Source organism: Lissotriton vulgaris, chromosome 6, assembly GCF_964263255.1.
Source record: "Lissotriton vulgaris chromosome 6, aLisVul1.2, whole genome shotgun sequence".
NCBI classification, from domain to species: domain Eukaryota; kingdom Metazoa; phylum Chordata; class Amphibia; order Caudata; family Salamandridae; genus Lissotriton; species Lissotriton vulgaris.
Window position 1 is genome coordinate 1,671,253,492 of NC_141694.1, and position 17,174 is coordinate 1,671,270,665.

The window sequence follows — 17,174 nt, forward strand, 5'->3', positions numbered from 1 at the left end:
CGTTTTTGTGGATCCTGGGTAAAATAAGGATCACTGGTGTGCAATGACTGCAATTGTTAAGAAATAAAACGTTTCTCTCATTAATTATGCAATATTCCAGGGCTGACTTAGTGATTGCACAGATGTCAGATGGAATTTGTCGAATAGGGTTACCTGATAGAGTACAGTAATGGTTAGTGTTAGATAGTTGTTGCAGAATCTCAGTATGGTAACCTGATTCATAATGACAATACCTCCACCCTTATCTGTTGTATTGTATGATAAGATCAAGACTGGATTTGAGTGTGTTAAGTAAATTCCTTTCAAGGGAGGAATATACCTGATATATTCAAAAGAATGTTGTAGCGTGCTAATTTCATGGCGTACCACTTTTTCAAAGGCCAAAATTTCAGGTGGCACACTATTTGAAGGTGGATTAAAAGTAGATGGTGGTCGAAACTGAGTGTTGTTGCCATTTATTGCCTCTGGTTTGTTGGGAGAAAAAGACCTGCCATCTTATTTCCTGAAAAATTTCAGGAGATCATCATATAAACTTTTTTTAAAAGTCACTTTGTTCTGTGGGGAAAAAAGATAAGCCCTTATTGGGTGAATCAATTTCCAACAAGGAGTATGGGAACCCTATATGAGGACAACACTCCTGTACTGTAATTCATTGCTAGTATCCGCAACTGTAATAATTGTGGCTGGTTTGTCATTCACCTGTCGTGTTCATTCAGGAATTTCGCTCCCCTGACACCTTACCTCTATTTCTTGCGTCGTTTTAAACAGATTATGGAGCATGTTCACATTACACCGAGCACTTATTTCACTGGTTTTAAGAATGAACATATGTGCTGCATTTTATTACAAGTGACTTGAATAATTCCTTTGCATAAGTTGTTTCATTTGGGCATATCCTTTATTTTCTTTCCAGACCATTTGGCTTTGTACAATACATTAATTTGATATTTTTAAGAATTAGGATTTCAAATTTTACCTGATGGGTCAATGCTGTATTTGAATAACTCTCACCCAGGTCCTTTTTGGGTCTACAGACTCCTGTGCTCCATGAAATATTTGAAGTTGGGTCAGTGTCTGACATTGGTACCAGTACCAGATCTTCTTTTGCCGCTGGTGGTGGTACTGTCAGTACCGGTGTTGAGGAGGAAAGGACAGACAAAGGAAATCTAGTCTGTACCACAGTCAGTACAAGCTTGTAGTGAGTCCCAAGGGGTCCGACAACACAGAGGATGGTTCTGCAATAGGTAGCCAGACTGGAGATCGCTGCGTGTTTTGGGGTCGGAAGGCACAGATCACCTTTGGGGGGAGGGGGAGGAGACATTTATCACACAACTTTTGAGTCGCTGCCTGAGCCCAGACATTAGAAGCTTATTTCGTGAAGGTCTGTGTTTTGCAGTTGCGGCATGGTATAAAACGTGTAGTTTTGGGTGAGGACATCGTTCCCTAGCACACTGGTATTCATTTTAGAAATCGACAGGCTGACAAAATTGTGAGCATCTGCTTCAGAAGGAGTGGAAAGAAAGGAACGGATGTCAGCACACAGGGTTGGTGCTTATAAGCGGCTTCACTTAGTTACTTCCGGGGCACCACAGAGCCAATGAGGAGTCGCACAACGCCACCTAGAAGTGGCACGACTACTACTGAAGAAAAGTTTATTGATCATGGTTACCTCCTGGGGACGATTTTAAGGTGAGGAGTCTGTGGATAGAAGTATCCTTCAGAAAGGAGCTAAACTTACACAGTTGGCAAATATTCTGTACATCTGGCAAGGATCCAGCCCTCCTGTACTGGATACCACTGATCTAAATCTCAGCATGGAATGTGCAATTTTGTAAAAATATTTGTTTTGAATGTATCAAATGCACGCATTTATGTCAGCTCATTGGTTTACCCCATTAATTTTTACAATGCAAAACAAACGTTTTTAGGTCTCGCGACCTGCGGTGCACTGTGTAGCAGTGCACACGCAAGTCGCGTTAGCTATTGTAATCAAAAACGGGGATTGTTAGCTCACCTAGGAATCGCACACGCTCGTGCATGTGCGTTTCCTATTCAGCTCTCCCATTGGCCTCTGCGTGCGTCTTATTGTAAAAGACTGCACGCAATTGGCCCTAAGCACACGCATAGCTCCTCCCAAGGCCTATTGGTGTCAATTACGCACACCAAGCACGTAATCGACACCAATAGGCAGTGGGAGGAGCTATGATTGTGCCCACACAGGCGTGACGTGCGCGCCACTTGTTCTACTGTCTGCTACCACCCGCACGCACTAAGGAAGCGCGGTCTACTTTCATTTTCAGGACCGCGGGAGCACAATATATTTTTGAAAATATTATTGCTCGAGGGAATTGCTGGCAGTCTGCAACTTAGATTCATGCGTGAGTGAATTAACTTAATATTTAGGAAATTAATAAATTCATTATTGAAATGGTGTCCATTAGTTTATTAACCAATAATAGCAATAAACCTTAATGATACAGTACCCCATAGCGGAGAGTCGAAAACATGTTTCTTCTGTCAATCTGCCTTTCACAGCCCCTTGAGAGACTTACATTTGTAACAGACACAGGCCAAATTCGTTATGAAGTCACTTTAAAGAGGCGATTCATTTACGTTATCCCACTAGATTGTCTGTGTTAGCAAAGGCAAACTTCTTCCGAAATGTTCTAGAACCAAAGTCACTTTTTTTGTTGCATATTTATATATCGCGAATGTTGTAAATAGGATGGTAAATGATGACAGGATACTTCTAGTTGATTACATGTAGATTTAGTGTAGGACACAGCTGAGAACACAACCTCGCCAGCTGACCAGACCACCAACTGACACTAGTGGAATTCTCCAGGTAGATGTCAGAACACACATAAGCATTGTGGTAGACAGAGAACAGGAAAACACAAAGAAAGGACTAAGACAAAAGACAACCATATTACATGAAGAATCAATGTACAACACATCTCCCTCCTTTATAGAAAAGAAAAGAAATAAAGGAAAACAAAGATTACACTACAAGAGACTGCAACAAAACACTCAAACAACTAAACACCACCTACCCCGTGCTGTACAATAACAAGATACATAACACCAACTAAGTACCGCACCGGGTATCCGAAATACCATTACACTCCATCCTCCTCCCTTAGAGGAACCTCAAAATAAGGAAGAACACACATGGGCAATGACTAATAAGAATAGCACTAACACTACTACCCATTTCAGAGAAACTAAACCAGACAACCTGAGAACTAAGATAGGTATAGATTACTCACTAACCCCACACCCGCCAAAGCAGGCTACACAAAATGACAGCACAGGATGGTTAACTTGGAGATTGACTAACTTCCAGCACTATTTCTCCAAAGAAGGGTACAACACATAGTTCAAACCCTGAAATCAAACCTACAACATGCCTTACAAAGGGTATACCATGGGTACCAAAAGGCCCCACACCCTCCCCAAAGAAGAGTACGCCAATGGGTAAAACATTGCCATAGAAAAGTACAATGACAACAACCCTCAATACACTTTCCACACTAACCCCATTAACACACAACAGGTTGCACGGGGTTCACACCCTGGAACTTATACACCAACATGCCCGACCTTATACACCAACATGCCCTACATAGGGTACACCATGGGTACCAACTGGCCCCACACCCTCCCCAAAGAAGGGTACACCAATGGTTAATAGACACCGCCAAAGAAAAGTAGAGCCACAACAGCTCTCAAAACACTTTCCACACTGACCCCCAAAACGCTCAAAAGGTAAAACACACCAGGAAAAACACATAAACCCTCCTAGATAAAGTGCATAGGGGGAAATAGCCTTACAGACTAGAATGAAACACCAGATGTCAGTGCAACCTCATCATAATGAATACAAAGGAAGAACAGACCCAAGAAAGAGTCATCGCATATCTAGTGTTGATCAATATCAAGCATTCTCATAACACAACACAACATCTACTAACAAACTCGGTGACCAAACAACACAACAAAACAGGGTGACAACAAACATAGTACAAGGTTCATACTTTGGAACTTAAACTCCAACACTCCCTACATAGAGTATACCATGGGAACCGACCGGCCCCACCCCCTCCCCAAAGAAGGGTACACCACAGGGTAAAAGACACCGCCATGGGAAAGAACAGCCACAAACTTTCCACATTGACCCCCGAAATACAAGTTAATGAGCTGCCTAACAAGACACAACAAGTCGTAGTCCTGGTTCTTCCCAGAGTCTCTCTGTACAAACTCGCTGTCGCAAATCCTTAGACCTGGAAGATCTTGAAACCCTTCAGACTCAAATTTACTTCTTGGACCTATTCCGAAACAGATTCCTCACTTTACTTGCTTCAGTGAGATGCTTCAGAACTCACAGTCCCAATTCGAGTTTTACTAGACTTTAAAGTCACCATCAGTACAATATCAGTTCCGGCCACTTGACGGTAAACTTTGTCCTCTCCCAGCTAGACACTGAAATCCATGTTTCTTTCCGGTCCAGAGGCACACATACACCTTGCTGATCAGAGTCTCTTCGTCAACATTGTGGATCTACAGTCCAGAGACTCACTTACAACTTGTTGACCAGAGTCTCTCATTTGGAACTTTAGTCCCCCGTTATGAACCAACCAACCAGGGACTCACCATCCCCAGTCACCACAGGAACTTTTCACGTTGCGAACTTGGGTCTATCCTTTGGGTTAAGAGCCTCAGATTGTTTTTAGGCTTCTAAAATCTCTTAAATTTCATTTCACAAGCTCTCGTCCTTCATGAACCACGGTCATGAACCCTGCCGGAGTTGGGACTCTCTTCATCCTCTCCCGGTACAGGTTGTGGGAGACTTGTCCACCACCGGTCCTGGGACGTCATCTGTCTACTCCCGGTACGCCTTCTCCGGTCCTGGGACAACCTATGTCCTCTCCCGGTACTAAATCAGGAACTTCTGTCCCCCTTCCAGTCCAGAGACAATCTCCTGTCCCCACCCATCTCTTGGTTTAACGGGTCCTGGAATTTGATTTGTTCTCTACCAGTCCAGGGACATCTTCTTGTCCCCACCCATCTCTTGGTTTGGCGGGTCCTGGAATTTATTTTCCCTCTTCCAGTCCTGAGACATTCTTCTGCCCCCACCAATGCCTTGCTTCAGCAGGTCCTGGAATTTATTGAAACATGACAGGACTTTGTGCTAAAAAGTAGTGTGTTCAACTGCCAAGCTGTAAAATATCGGGGCTATATTTAGATATGCAAGCTCTCGCTTACTTGTGCTATTTGACAAGAGACATCGAGTTGAGGGACGTTCGTTACCATCATAGTGCAGGGCATTACCATCAAAGAAGCCCCGACCACTGGATACATCAACGTGCGAGGGATAGAGGAAATGAAATCCTCCTCGCAGCTCTGGTCCCGTAACTAAGGTGACAAAACAACAAAATGGCAGATCGACGTTGCGTGACCTTTCACGTTGCGCTGACGTCGTGACAAATCACGGTGCTCACCTCTCAACTAAGTGCTGGAATACAGAATGCGTAGCCTCTCCGCTAACACCCAAAGAGATTCTGAGACGTCATCAAAGCGCAGATGAACGCCCAGCAGCAGGATCACTCAGCATGCAAAAAGCAAGGCAGTTGGCAGTTGAAGTAAAGTAAGGCATTTCACTCGAGCTTAAGCATAAGCTGTTACCAAAATTATTTTAGACTTCCTTAGGGCAGTATGTTCCTTGAAAATCGATCTCAGTAAACTGTATTTTCGTAGTAAGTCACTCGTTTTTCCTTTAAAGTTCAGTTTGCAACAAACAGTTATTTCCTTTAAAATCACACGTTCATTTAGACTTCCTAATAACTGTATTTTGCCTAAAAGTCACTCGTTTTTGTAACACGTATGGTTAGTGTCGTTAACAAAACTTTTGCCACTTTCACATGTTGCCCATATCCAGATCTTGATAGATTCCCAGCCTTAAGGATGTCTTCCAGAATACTTAAAATTACTTTTTAAATAATTGCTGCAGGGGCACAGTCTCTAATCATATTTTTAGTTTACTCACAGTTGCTTATAATTATTTTCACGCGTTTCTGAGGTGTAACTTGCGGCTTGTCTTGATGATTTTCTTGTAACTTGCGGCTAATTTCTTCAAACTCTCTTGCGTACGCTGGTTTTAGACTTTTTCTCTTCTTTCTATTGCCACAGTTTAGTTTGCGCAGTGCTGCCAGAGATGAGTAATGTACTCACAGTTCTTTTCTCACTTTATATTCCTTTGAGTTTTCCTTCAATCATCTGGTTTCAAGCTTCCCTTGACAATGTTACTGGCAGCAAATAGGTGGGACCGCAGTGGGTTCTTTTTGCGAGGTGTAGCTCAGGCTGTGTTAAATGGTTTCCTCTCTGGTCTGGTCAGCTAAAAACGTCGCCAAAATGTTGTAAATAGGATGGTAAATGATGACAGGATACTTCTAGTTGATTACATGTAGATTTAATGTAGGACACAGCTGAGAACACAACCTCGCCAGCTGACCAGACCACCAACTGACACTAGTGGAATTCTCCAGGTAGATGTCAGAACACACATAAGCATTGTGGTAGACAGAGAACAGGAAAACACAAAGAAAGGACTAAGACAAAAGACAACCATATTACATGAAGAATCAATGTACAACAGCGAACCCGACCCGAAGGTGGAGCGCTTTACATGAGCACCGGTTACGTTACACATACAGGCACAGGGTGATCAACAGCCTGATTCATGTACGGGCCGTTTTGCGTGTCCCTAATAGCGAATCATAGCGATTCGCTATTGAGGACACGCAAAACGGCATTCATGTAGGAATTGCTACTTAAATAGCGATTCCTACATGTTCTTTATTTGCGAGTAGCAATTAGCTACTCGCAAATACTCCCCAATCATTCCTATGGGCCAAGAGGCCCATTGGAATGAATGGGGATTTGCGAGTAGCAATTTGCTACTCGCAACTGAGATAGCGATTTTAAGGGTGACAGGGGTGTCCAAAGGACGCCCTGTAGCACCCCTAAAATGCACTTTTGGACAGGTGTTGCGCACACACATGTCCAAAGGACATGTGTGTGTGCTACATGCAACTTTGAAAAATGCTTTTAAAAGCATTTTTCTGAGTTTTTGCTATTTACCGACAGGTCTGACCTGTCGGTAAATAGCGGCCCCAAAAGTCCAAAATCGCTATTTTGTTGTGTGTCATGAATAGCATTTAAGGAATCTCTATTAGAGATTCCTTAAATGCCATTCCACGCAAATATGCGAATTCTTAAATAGCGATTTTTGCATTTGGTATCATGAATACCAAATGCAAAAATTGCGCTCGCAAAGGGCCAGATTCTGAGAATCTGGCCCTTTGCGAGTGCAATTTAGCTACATGAATCAGGCTGTAAGTGATTTGCCCAGAACCACAGGATGTGGACGCGACCCCGAGGCTCGAACCCTGGACTCCAGCACCAAATTCGGCAGTCTTTGGTGGGGCTTATCAGCGAGACGCAGTAGACGCACTTTGATGGAAATGGTTCTTTCAAACGATCTCTCGACAATATTATTAAACATCCCAGGATCAAGGGATTGCCCTGCATGTGGTGCCACATGTGATTGTAGACTGACACCATATGCATAACATCTCACTCGGTCTTTAATATCTCCAACAGCGGAAGTTGCAGTTTGCTTGTAGTACCGCAGTACAGTAATTTAGAGCCTGCTTTTGATTTTTGGGGCATAGAATGTTACTTTGCATGAGTCACCCCGTCCTGCAAGGCAAGATACTCTATTCTCACCCCCGGTGTACCCGGACAGCTCAGTTGCACGCACAAGCAGGACACTCCCCTTCCCAGGTGTCCCAAGCCAGGAGCTGCCGCTAACCCTGGCGCCCCTCCCCTCGCTCTGACAAGTGTTCATAGCACGGTGAGTCCGGAGCTAAAAAACTTTCACTTTGTGCCTGGTGTGCTAGGAGCAGAGTGCTGCTACGGCTCGAAACTGGGATTGAGGGCTCAGTATGGCAAGCATCTCTGTCTGGGATGACATCACAGGTATGATTCTTTATGGCGTTTCGTTCGCACCAACTCGCCAGCATTTGGCGAATGCAATGACCTGACAAAATAATGGGGCTTCCTGTAGAATGTGAGACTGTGATTAGAGGTACTTGAGTCTTCTATATTTATCCAAAGTCACCCTGTTGCCATACACTACCCCAACCCCTCCCCATACACCCAACCACCCGCAGCTCCTGTGCCAGTCACCTTGTCACCATGCACTTACCCCAACCCCTCCCCAGACACCAAACCACTGCAGCTCCTGTGCTAATCACCCTGCCACCAATCACCCACCCCAACCCCTCCCTGTACACCCAACCACCCGCAGCTCTTGTGCCAGTCATCCTGCCACCATGCACCCACCCCCCCTGCCCAGACACCCCACCACTGCAGCTCCTGTGCTAGTCACCCTGCCACCAATCACCCACCCCAACCCCTCCCCGTACACCCAACCATTTGCAGCTCCTGTGCCAGTCACCCTGCCACCATGCGCCCACCCCAACCCCTCCCCAGACAGCCAACCACCCGCAGCTCCTGTGCCAGTCACCCTGCCACCATGCACCCACCCCTTCCTCCCTTTTGTTCTCCTGAGCTCCCTGTGATTTCCGCTCCCTTCCGTTTTAACTGGGGCGCCATTTGCACTCCTTTTTCTTTCACATAAAAGGTCCAGGGGGTGGGGAGTGCTCTTGGACAGAAATTACTGGCTGTGGAAAAGATGAACCTCATTAGTGCCAGTTTAGTACTTGAATTTAACAATCAGCAGCTGTACAGTAACGGTTCGAGCTTAGAGAGACCATTCCAGTGCCCAGAACCATGTCAGGGTTTTTTGTTAACTTTCGTTTAAGCTACAATGTGTTTGTTGTAATCTGAGATTCTGCAGTAGGTTGTGGATTCCGCGTCTTGTTTGAGAAATACATAATGCTGTTTAAAATGTTGCGGCTGCAGCAGCATATAATTCCTTTCTTGTTCCTTTTTTCCCCTAACGGCATACGTATCTTGTCTCCCCTCCTTCATAACCTACTTCCCATGTTTTGGTTCTCCAGCGGCGCCCCGAGGTCATACGAATGGCAATAGCCTATGAAGATATCATCACTCAACTACATACAAAAACACAAATAAAAACATTGACATTTATTAACAGCAACAGCTCTAGCTTTCCCAAATGCGAGACCTGTTACATTGCAAATGCTTGTTTAGAATGCCGGGTCAACACCAGTCAAGAAACAGGAGCAATGTTTGCTGAAATGCATGCAAAGCCACCAATCTATGCTTCAAAAGTAACCCAAACATTGCCACCAGAATTCCTAGAATTTCTCTGGCAGGAATCAATACAGACCGGCAGCCTGAGGAGATTTGGCTGAGTCTTCACCTGACACAGTATGTAAGACGCAAGCAACTCTACTGAAGGCGCTTGTTACCAGACCGCTCCTCATCAACTGTGGTTACCGCTTGAACACAATCTCAGAGCAACCACTCATTCCTGGCCACAATGCTGGCATGCAGGCAATGGGTCCTGCTCAAGGTCTCTTAGCAGCTGCACCAGCATAAGTGGACCAAGAGACCATGATTGGTTCAGCAGGGATCTGTGAGGTGGGGCCTGGGGGTGCCTTCAAGTGGATTGGCAGAGGAGGGGAGAGAAGGATGGTTAGGTTATAGCAATAGCATTATGAATTAAAGAGGCCGACAATGTACATGCTGCAAAACAGAACCTATTTGATCATACTAACATGCATACTTTAAAGAGTTTTCTTTAAATAAAAGTAGTTTAAATAATTTAATATTTAAATGTAAAAAAGGTACAGATACTAAAATACGTAAATTATTAGTTTCACAGCTGCATGATATAGAACAAAACAAGTGTCAGAAAATTAAGAAAAAAACACTTCAATGCCCTACATATTCAACAATAACAACTGCATATTCGTAAAATGACTTTCATAGTACAAAAATCACTAACATTCTTTTAGGGTTAGTGAAAGTTGCAGCTGCACACCAGAAGTTGAGGCTACACCAGACTCAAACACCCACAGCTATTCACGTGAATTCACTGCTTCAATATTCATGTTGCCAGACCACAACGGTCTGCACACCAAAAAGAACCACTCGTCATATCCCAGTGCCTGTTAGCACAAACATACATCCTTGCAGCTCAGCTTTGTGAAATGAGTTGGATCAGGACTTAAATAAAAATATATATATATCCATTCTAATGATGATCAATTACATTCTCTAATGTAGTATTGAGGTGTGTGGCATTTACCACAAGTCACAAAGGTCACATTCAAAGCGGATATCAACACATTGCAGCAGGAAGACTGAGCTTACACCTACATAAAAAAAATATGGAGGAATTATACATATGCACATTATGTATTAACGCATCCCCAGGATCTGTTTGCTTTTCAGCTGATAGTTTTTCTCCATGTCGCACAATGCTTTTGCTCGTGCATTTGCTTCACGGAGACGTTTTTTCAGCTCTGCACTTTTTTCTTTACTGAGAGGATATTTCGCCGAGTTGCTATTTTCTTTACTTTCATCGACAAAGTGAACTTTCTTTTTCCTACTGGAAGAGGAACTGGCCACAGAATCATCATCTGAAAAAGAAGAAAAGGCAAGTATTAAAAGCTTATAATAAAAGAAAATGTAAAGCAGGTATATTAGGTAAACTCTGATCTACACTGAGTTCAGTAAACAACTGTAAACATACATTCTCAAACTAGACCTTTTAATAGTCTAGTAACAGCCTAATACCCTCAATAGCTGATCCAACCAACCATCAACCTATTCACGCTGAGCATATAAACATATCAATGGCGGCAGGGGGACAAAGGGCATGCAAAACAAAAAAAGAGCAAGCATTTAAAGAATGCACCAGGAATGGCCAAAAAGATAAAGGTATCACGGTGCAGTGACTTGAAAGTATTTATTTTCATCTTGCTTTTTACTCTCCATATAAGTGCATGATGCTAGTCGTGGGTGCTACTATCATTCAACCAATGCTTCGTATCAGGTACATATTATTCACAAAATTCTATTTGCAGAACTAATATAAAAGAACGTTTTGATTTCAAGGGTGGGCCCTACACCTGGCTATAAACCTATGGGCAGGGAGATAAGTGATTAGTAGCTCATGAGTGGATTTCAGTAGCTTTCAGGTTTTTAATCAAAACTAGAGTATCTCTTGAACTGAAATAGTTTCTGGGAATGTAAATCTTTGGAGATATGTTAAAGGAATATCCTAGTTCTCTAGTAAGAATATATATTAACAAGGTAGGAAGAGGGGAGTGAAAGAGTAGATATGGATGGAGAGGAAAGTTGACCCATTTTGGGTCTTTCACAAGCCAGCGAAAGAACCCATTGACTTTCACCAACCCCTGGACATCAGAACAACTAGTTGTCAACCCCAGATGAGAGGGCTGCTTGTAGGGCATAGTATGGTAGCAGATATCTTTGCAAAAAGTAACTTCCCAACTCAACGCTATCTCCAGAAGCTTAACTTTGTTGCAGAGTGGGACAGCAGAAAAGGAGGACTTGCTCGTCCCACCTGATCCTCCTTTCAAAACAACAAAGAGGAGGATAGAGCGATTTGGAGTGGACGGAGGGAGGGGAGAACGTATAGCCGTACCTCATTCCATCTTTACAGTTTTCACCTCTTGCTCCTAAGCTTTGCGTTTGGGGGTGTACGGCAGCAGATATAAGATGGCGCCATCTGATAATTACTTACACTCTCCTGTCCAGATCAGATGGACAGAAGGAAATAAGGGCTTCCTCCCACTCACCTGCTTGGTAAAAAGGGTATGAGAAGAAGGAAGCAAGAATGGGAGAAACAAATAAAATAAGACAGGGATCAAAAGCATCTGAAGGGTATGGAGAGGAGACACATGAACAAAGGGAGAAAGAAACACTTCAAGGGAACAGAAGTAATAAAAAGTTCTCAAAGCACAAGGGAATGTGTCAGATTAGGGGCTGATGTCAGGTGATGGGGACCACGAGGTAGCACGGAGGAAGAGAAATACAAAGAAAGCCAGCATTTAAAGTCATTCAGCTGAGTACAAAGCATCTTAGAAACACAAAGGTGAAGACCAAATGCAAAAAGAAACCTCTCTATGACATTTAAAAGGAAGAGTCACACATGACCCAAGGCAGACTTTAAGGAGACAGGATGGCAAGGAAGGGTATTGGAAAGGGTGGAAAGCTTTGCATCCAAATATTTGTGCGGAAAAGGAGGAATCCACAAGTCTTCCAGATGAACACAGTAAGCATTCTCAAACATCAGTTCCCATAGCAAAAAGCCCAAGCCAAACCACAGACCACCTCAATCCAGAGGTGCACATAGTTGTAAAGTCCACATATACCTAAGCCGACTCACACCCAAACACACACGCCTTATCAGAATCCTAAATACCCAGACTCTTACAACCAAGGGGTCCACCAACAGCAAAGTAGACTTGTACATCTCATTACTCTGTGATACATACACAAAATGGCTTTATTGTTCATTTAAACCAGGGGTGTCCAACCTTTTCTGTAGGGAGAATTACTTCTGATCAGTGAAAATCATTATGAACTACTGAAGGCTAAGCAATTTGAACATTGTTACCAGACTCCCCCGTGCATAGGTTCACAGACTTTAAGCCTAAAATCCACAAGCCAGATACTATGGTTAGAACAAAATATTTTGACTAGGGGCACAGGCTGGTATGTGTGTCAATTAGATTGTTATCTTTGGGAGTGTATGAATGTAAGCCTATGAATGGCATATGTGTATGGGTGACACAAAGAGGCTGAGTCGTATGCACTTGTGGCACAGAACATACCTATCACCATATGTGGCACCATTATATGTATAACACAAACATAGAAGCATTTTTTATATGGTAGCAATTTAAAGTGTAAAAATAGGTTCTGTACAAATGTTCATAGCATGAAAATCTTTCTGTACTTTACATTTCTCCCACCTAAAATAATGATTGTATTTTTCATTTATAAATAGGTCACCATGTCTACAAGCCACTGGAAACAAGATGATCAGTTACATTTTTTCCCATTTCCAAGTGTCACACTTACAAACACCAGACATCTTGCTACTAGTGTCCTGTAGACACACTGCCATATTTATATTGGAACAATGCTGACTTTTTTTTAAATGGGAGGACTTTAAAGTGAAGAAACATGCTTCATAAAACATTAAGTTATAGTTAACAGGAGTATGACCCCTATACCTCATTAGGACTGGGTAAGGAAGGTACAGTCAAAAAACAATGTCCCAATAGGTGAAATTTAAACAGTCAATTAAACAAGCATGCACTTCGCATTGCTACCAGGAAAGAAGTAGAACACTCTAGAATTTTAAGACAAGATAGTCAAATCGTCTTATTTATAACATACGGTCATGGTCGAGAGTATACAGTTATATAAGCAGCACTGTGTAAACTCAATTACGTGACAACCATAAAAACTTGGTGCTCTACAAAAGTGACTGTTGTGAAAGTGAAAGTGGCGACGCAAGTGAGGAAGTAAACAGCGTGAACGGCGCACTGTGAGTGAAGTGCAAATTATCTACAGTGGGTGGATCGTATCATGTGACAAGGTGATATCACAGATTACAGTTTTTTCCTTTTATTTGAACCACATTGGTAAAGTACGCCAATCATTAAGCTGTGGAGTCGACGGCGTTTCGATCCACGTTACTGAGGATCATCATCAGGACTTGGTTGTCTAACTCGGGAAGTGCTGGGAAGAAACTTGGTTCAGAAGCGATCAGGGGCGATCGTCATTAATGGGTTGGAAACCTGCCCCGGGGGCATGGCTCGTGGGGTATGAGCGGTCGTCTGTGATCCGCCAATTATCTGAACGTGTCCTTAAGTCATTTTCAAAGTATATTTCAAATTGATTTAAAACAGGAGCCGGAAGCAATCCAATGGTTCAGGGCTCGCCGAGTGGCTGCGCGTGTCCTTATAATCTGCGTGCTGGACCCGAGGATTTACTCCGGCTCCAGCACGCAGATTATAAGGACACGCGCAGCCACTCGGCGAGCCCTGAACCATTGGATTGCTTCCGGCTCCTGTTTTAAATCAATTTGAAATATACTTTGAAAATGACTTAAGGACACGTTCAGATAATTGGCGGATCACAGACGACCGCTCATACCCCACGAGCTATGCCCCCGGGCAGGTTTCCAACCCATTAATGACGATCGCCCCTGATCGCTTCTAAACCAAGTTTCTTCCCAGCACTTCCCGAGTTAGACAACCAAGTCCTGATGATGATCCTCAGTAACGTGGATCGAAACGCCGTCGACTCCACAGCTTAATAATTGGCGTACTTTACCAATGTGGTTCAAATAAAAGGAAAAAACTGTAATCTGTGATACCACCTTGTCACATGATACGAGCCACCCACTGTAGATAATTTGCACTTCACTCACAGTGCGCCGTTCACGCTGTTTACTTCCTCACTTGCGTCGCCACTTTCACAACAGTCACTTTTGTAGAGCACCAAGTTTTTATGTTTGTCACGTAATTGAGTTTACACAGTGCTGCTTATATAACTGTATACTCTCGACCATGACCGTATGTTATAAATAAGATGATTTGACTATCTTGTCTTAAAATTCTAGAGTGTTCTCCTTCTTTCCTGGTAGCAATGCGAAGTGCATGCTTGTTTAATTGACTGTTTAAATTTCACCTATTGGGACATTGTTTTTTGATCATAAAACATTAAGACATAATTGACTTAATTGAAAGTGGACAAAGAGATTAGGACAATGTTTTATAGAAATCTTTTTCTTCACTTTAAATTTGACCCATTAAAAAAGGACTATTTTTTAGTTATAAATATGGCACAGTGTCTACTGGCCACTGGGAGCAATAGACCTGCGGTTTGTAAATGTGACTTTGAAATGGGAGAAAATTAAAATGAAGAGTTAACCTTATCCTTAAGTTAACATTTCATTTTCTCCTATATAAAAGCATTCAGAAACATTTTTTTCTTGTGCTTCAATATTGAGTTGACAAGGACTTTTATTTAAGACTTGAATACCTCATTGCTTCAGTTCTTCACCTCTGAAACCCTGCCTGGCCCATAAATACGACTGAGTACTGCTCATGATAAGTAGCATGAGACATGCTATCTGCAGCCTGAAGATAATGTAAAATAAACACAGCCTTCTGTAAACTTTAAAACAAAAATAGGACATTATGTTTATTTAAAAAGGAACTCAAATGCTGCGAGCTACTCTGAAGGTGTCTGGGAGATACAGGTAGGTCATGATCTACTGGTCGAAGACAACTAATTGAAATGAATGCGGTTTCTTTTGTGTATATAACAGGGCATGTATCGCACCTGTTCTGAAAACAGGCTGACATTTCAGACATTGTAGTTCCCAGACACCAGTGAAATCTATTAAAGTAATACTGCAGAGAACCTTTGAAGTACATGTATATCCACTCTCCCCGTGCAAATGCAGGCTGCATCTGTATAACACACAACTGCCATTAATGTGAACAGTAGAACACACGTTTTTGTTGAGCATTACAGCCAGAACGGATGTTGAGTTTGTATTATACCCAATGTGGTAAGAGGGGTGGGTAGTTTGTGAGTTCCTTCCCTTAACACGGTATGGTGTGTAGAATCAATCATGTTCATGTTCCTGCTGGAAGACACATGAATAAGAGACATACCAGCTTTTGAGACATATCCAATTGGCAAGCATAAATCACAAGTCCAAACTGCTCACTTTGGTTCACATTTACATTAGCATATTAGATATTTTAGGCTGCTTTGCCTTGCACTGCCACACAATGTGTTTGTTTTTGTGCCATTATTTTAGGAATACACATTATATGTTGTTCTGTTATTCAGTGATTCTTCTTGGGAGTTAATCTGCACATTTTGTACAAGGTTGCCGGTCTATATATAACAAAATGTACTGTTTTCTTCTGCCTGGTCAGCAACAGTTCCTAACGTTTAAGACATAACACAGCAACTCCGCTGCAGTTTTCCAATACATCAGTTTTATCATATAAACTGGTTTTGTCTGCTCGGGATCAGAGAGGAGAATTACAGCACAGAGACCTGTCCTGGAACGAACACATGCAGAGCCTGACATGCTGCCTTTGCGGAAACTGAGTTTACACTCCTGACGAGGGCCAGGTATGGGGTCTGGTGCTAATTCCAGAGATCACTAGTGTACCCCTTTGCTTACACAGTAGGCATAGGCATAGATCGATAAATTGCCATGGCGGAGGTGTTTATTGCATACAGCCTGCTAGTAATGCTGACCCGTTGCTTAGTTGTATTTGTCTACTCATCGCAGCACATATGCTTCATAACTTTCATTGTGTCTTTACGTTGTTTACTAATAACATGCATGAGTGGGTCAAAAGATGATTAACTGTTTCACGGTTCCCTAGGGTACTAGAGGGTCATTTTCTAGGTTTGCAAAAATAACCTAGTTCTCTAGGAAGGTTGAGAGTTCAGGTGAGGCACTGTGAGCTAGCCAGAATTTGGGAGGAGGGGGGTGGAGAATAGAGAGAGCGAGACTCAATACCTACATTCTGACGTACTGTCATACCAAAGCATAGTTGTGCTTACCAGCAGAATCCCCATGACACTTTTGAACAATTGCAGGAAGACGCAATGTTACTAGAAGAGTGTGTGGCGTCAGATTAGTGAGTAGATCATGGGAGCCATATTGGAAACGTAGGAAGCACAGCTTCTTGTTCATCTTGTTGACACCTGCTCAAGTATTGCAGTGTTGCGTCAGTAACCTTCGCAGTTCATGTTTCAAGCAATTCTTTGGAGTTTTTTTTCAGAACTTCCTTATGCATATGAAATTGACCTTAGGTCAAATTGGTACAGATATGGAAATTCAGGGAGGCAGTAGCTTTGGAATATTTCCCTTTTCTAACATAGTCTGTAATATTTGTTTGAACTGATTCAGGTAATCCTGTCCGAACGGTTTTCTGGACTCACAATTTCACACAAACGTCTTGGATATTGCTCTGTAAAGTTAAGAGAATGAATGCTGGTTTTCTAAATATGCCGGCATCAGCTGTGAAGTATAACTGAACTTCAGAAATATTTTGGAAATATAATTAACAAGGTAGAATATAAGAATTAAAGGAGCT

The 17,174-nt window shown here is 42.6% G+C and overlaps 1 protein-coding gene across 1 annotated transcript in view; it reads right to left on the minus strand.

The window, feature by feature from the left end:
* Positions 1-9,804: 9,804 nt before the first annotated feature.
* Positions 9,805-17,174, minus strand: part of NEK2 (NIMA related kinase 2) — a 216,246-nt gene continuing 208,876 nt past the window's right edge. Inside the window, exon 9 of the mRNA XM_086927845.1 lies at positions 9,805-10,637. Coding sequence (XP_086783971.1) covers positions 10,417-10,637 — 221 coding nt within the window. The 3' untranslated portion in view covers positions 9,805-10,416. The remainder of the gene's footprint in view (positions 10,638-17,174) is intronic.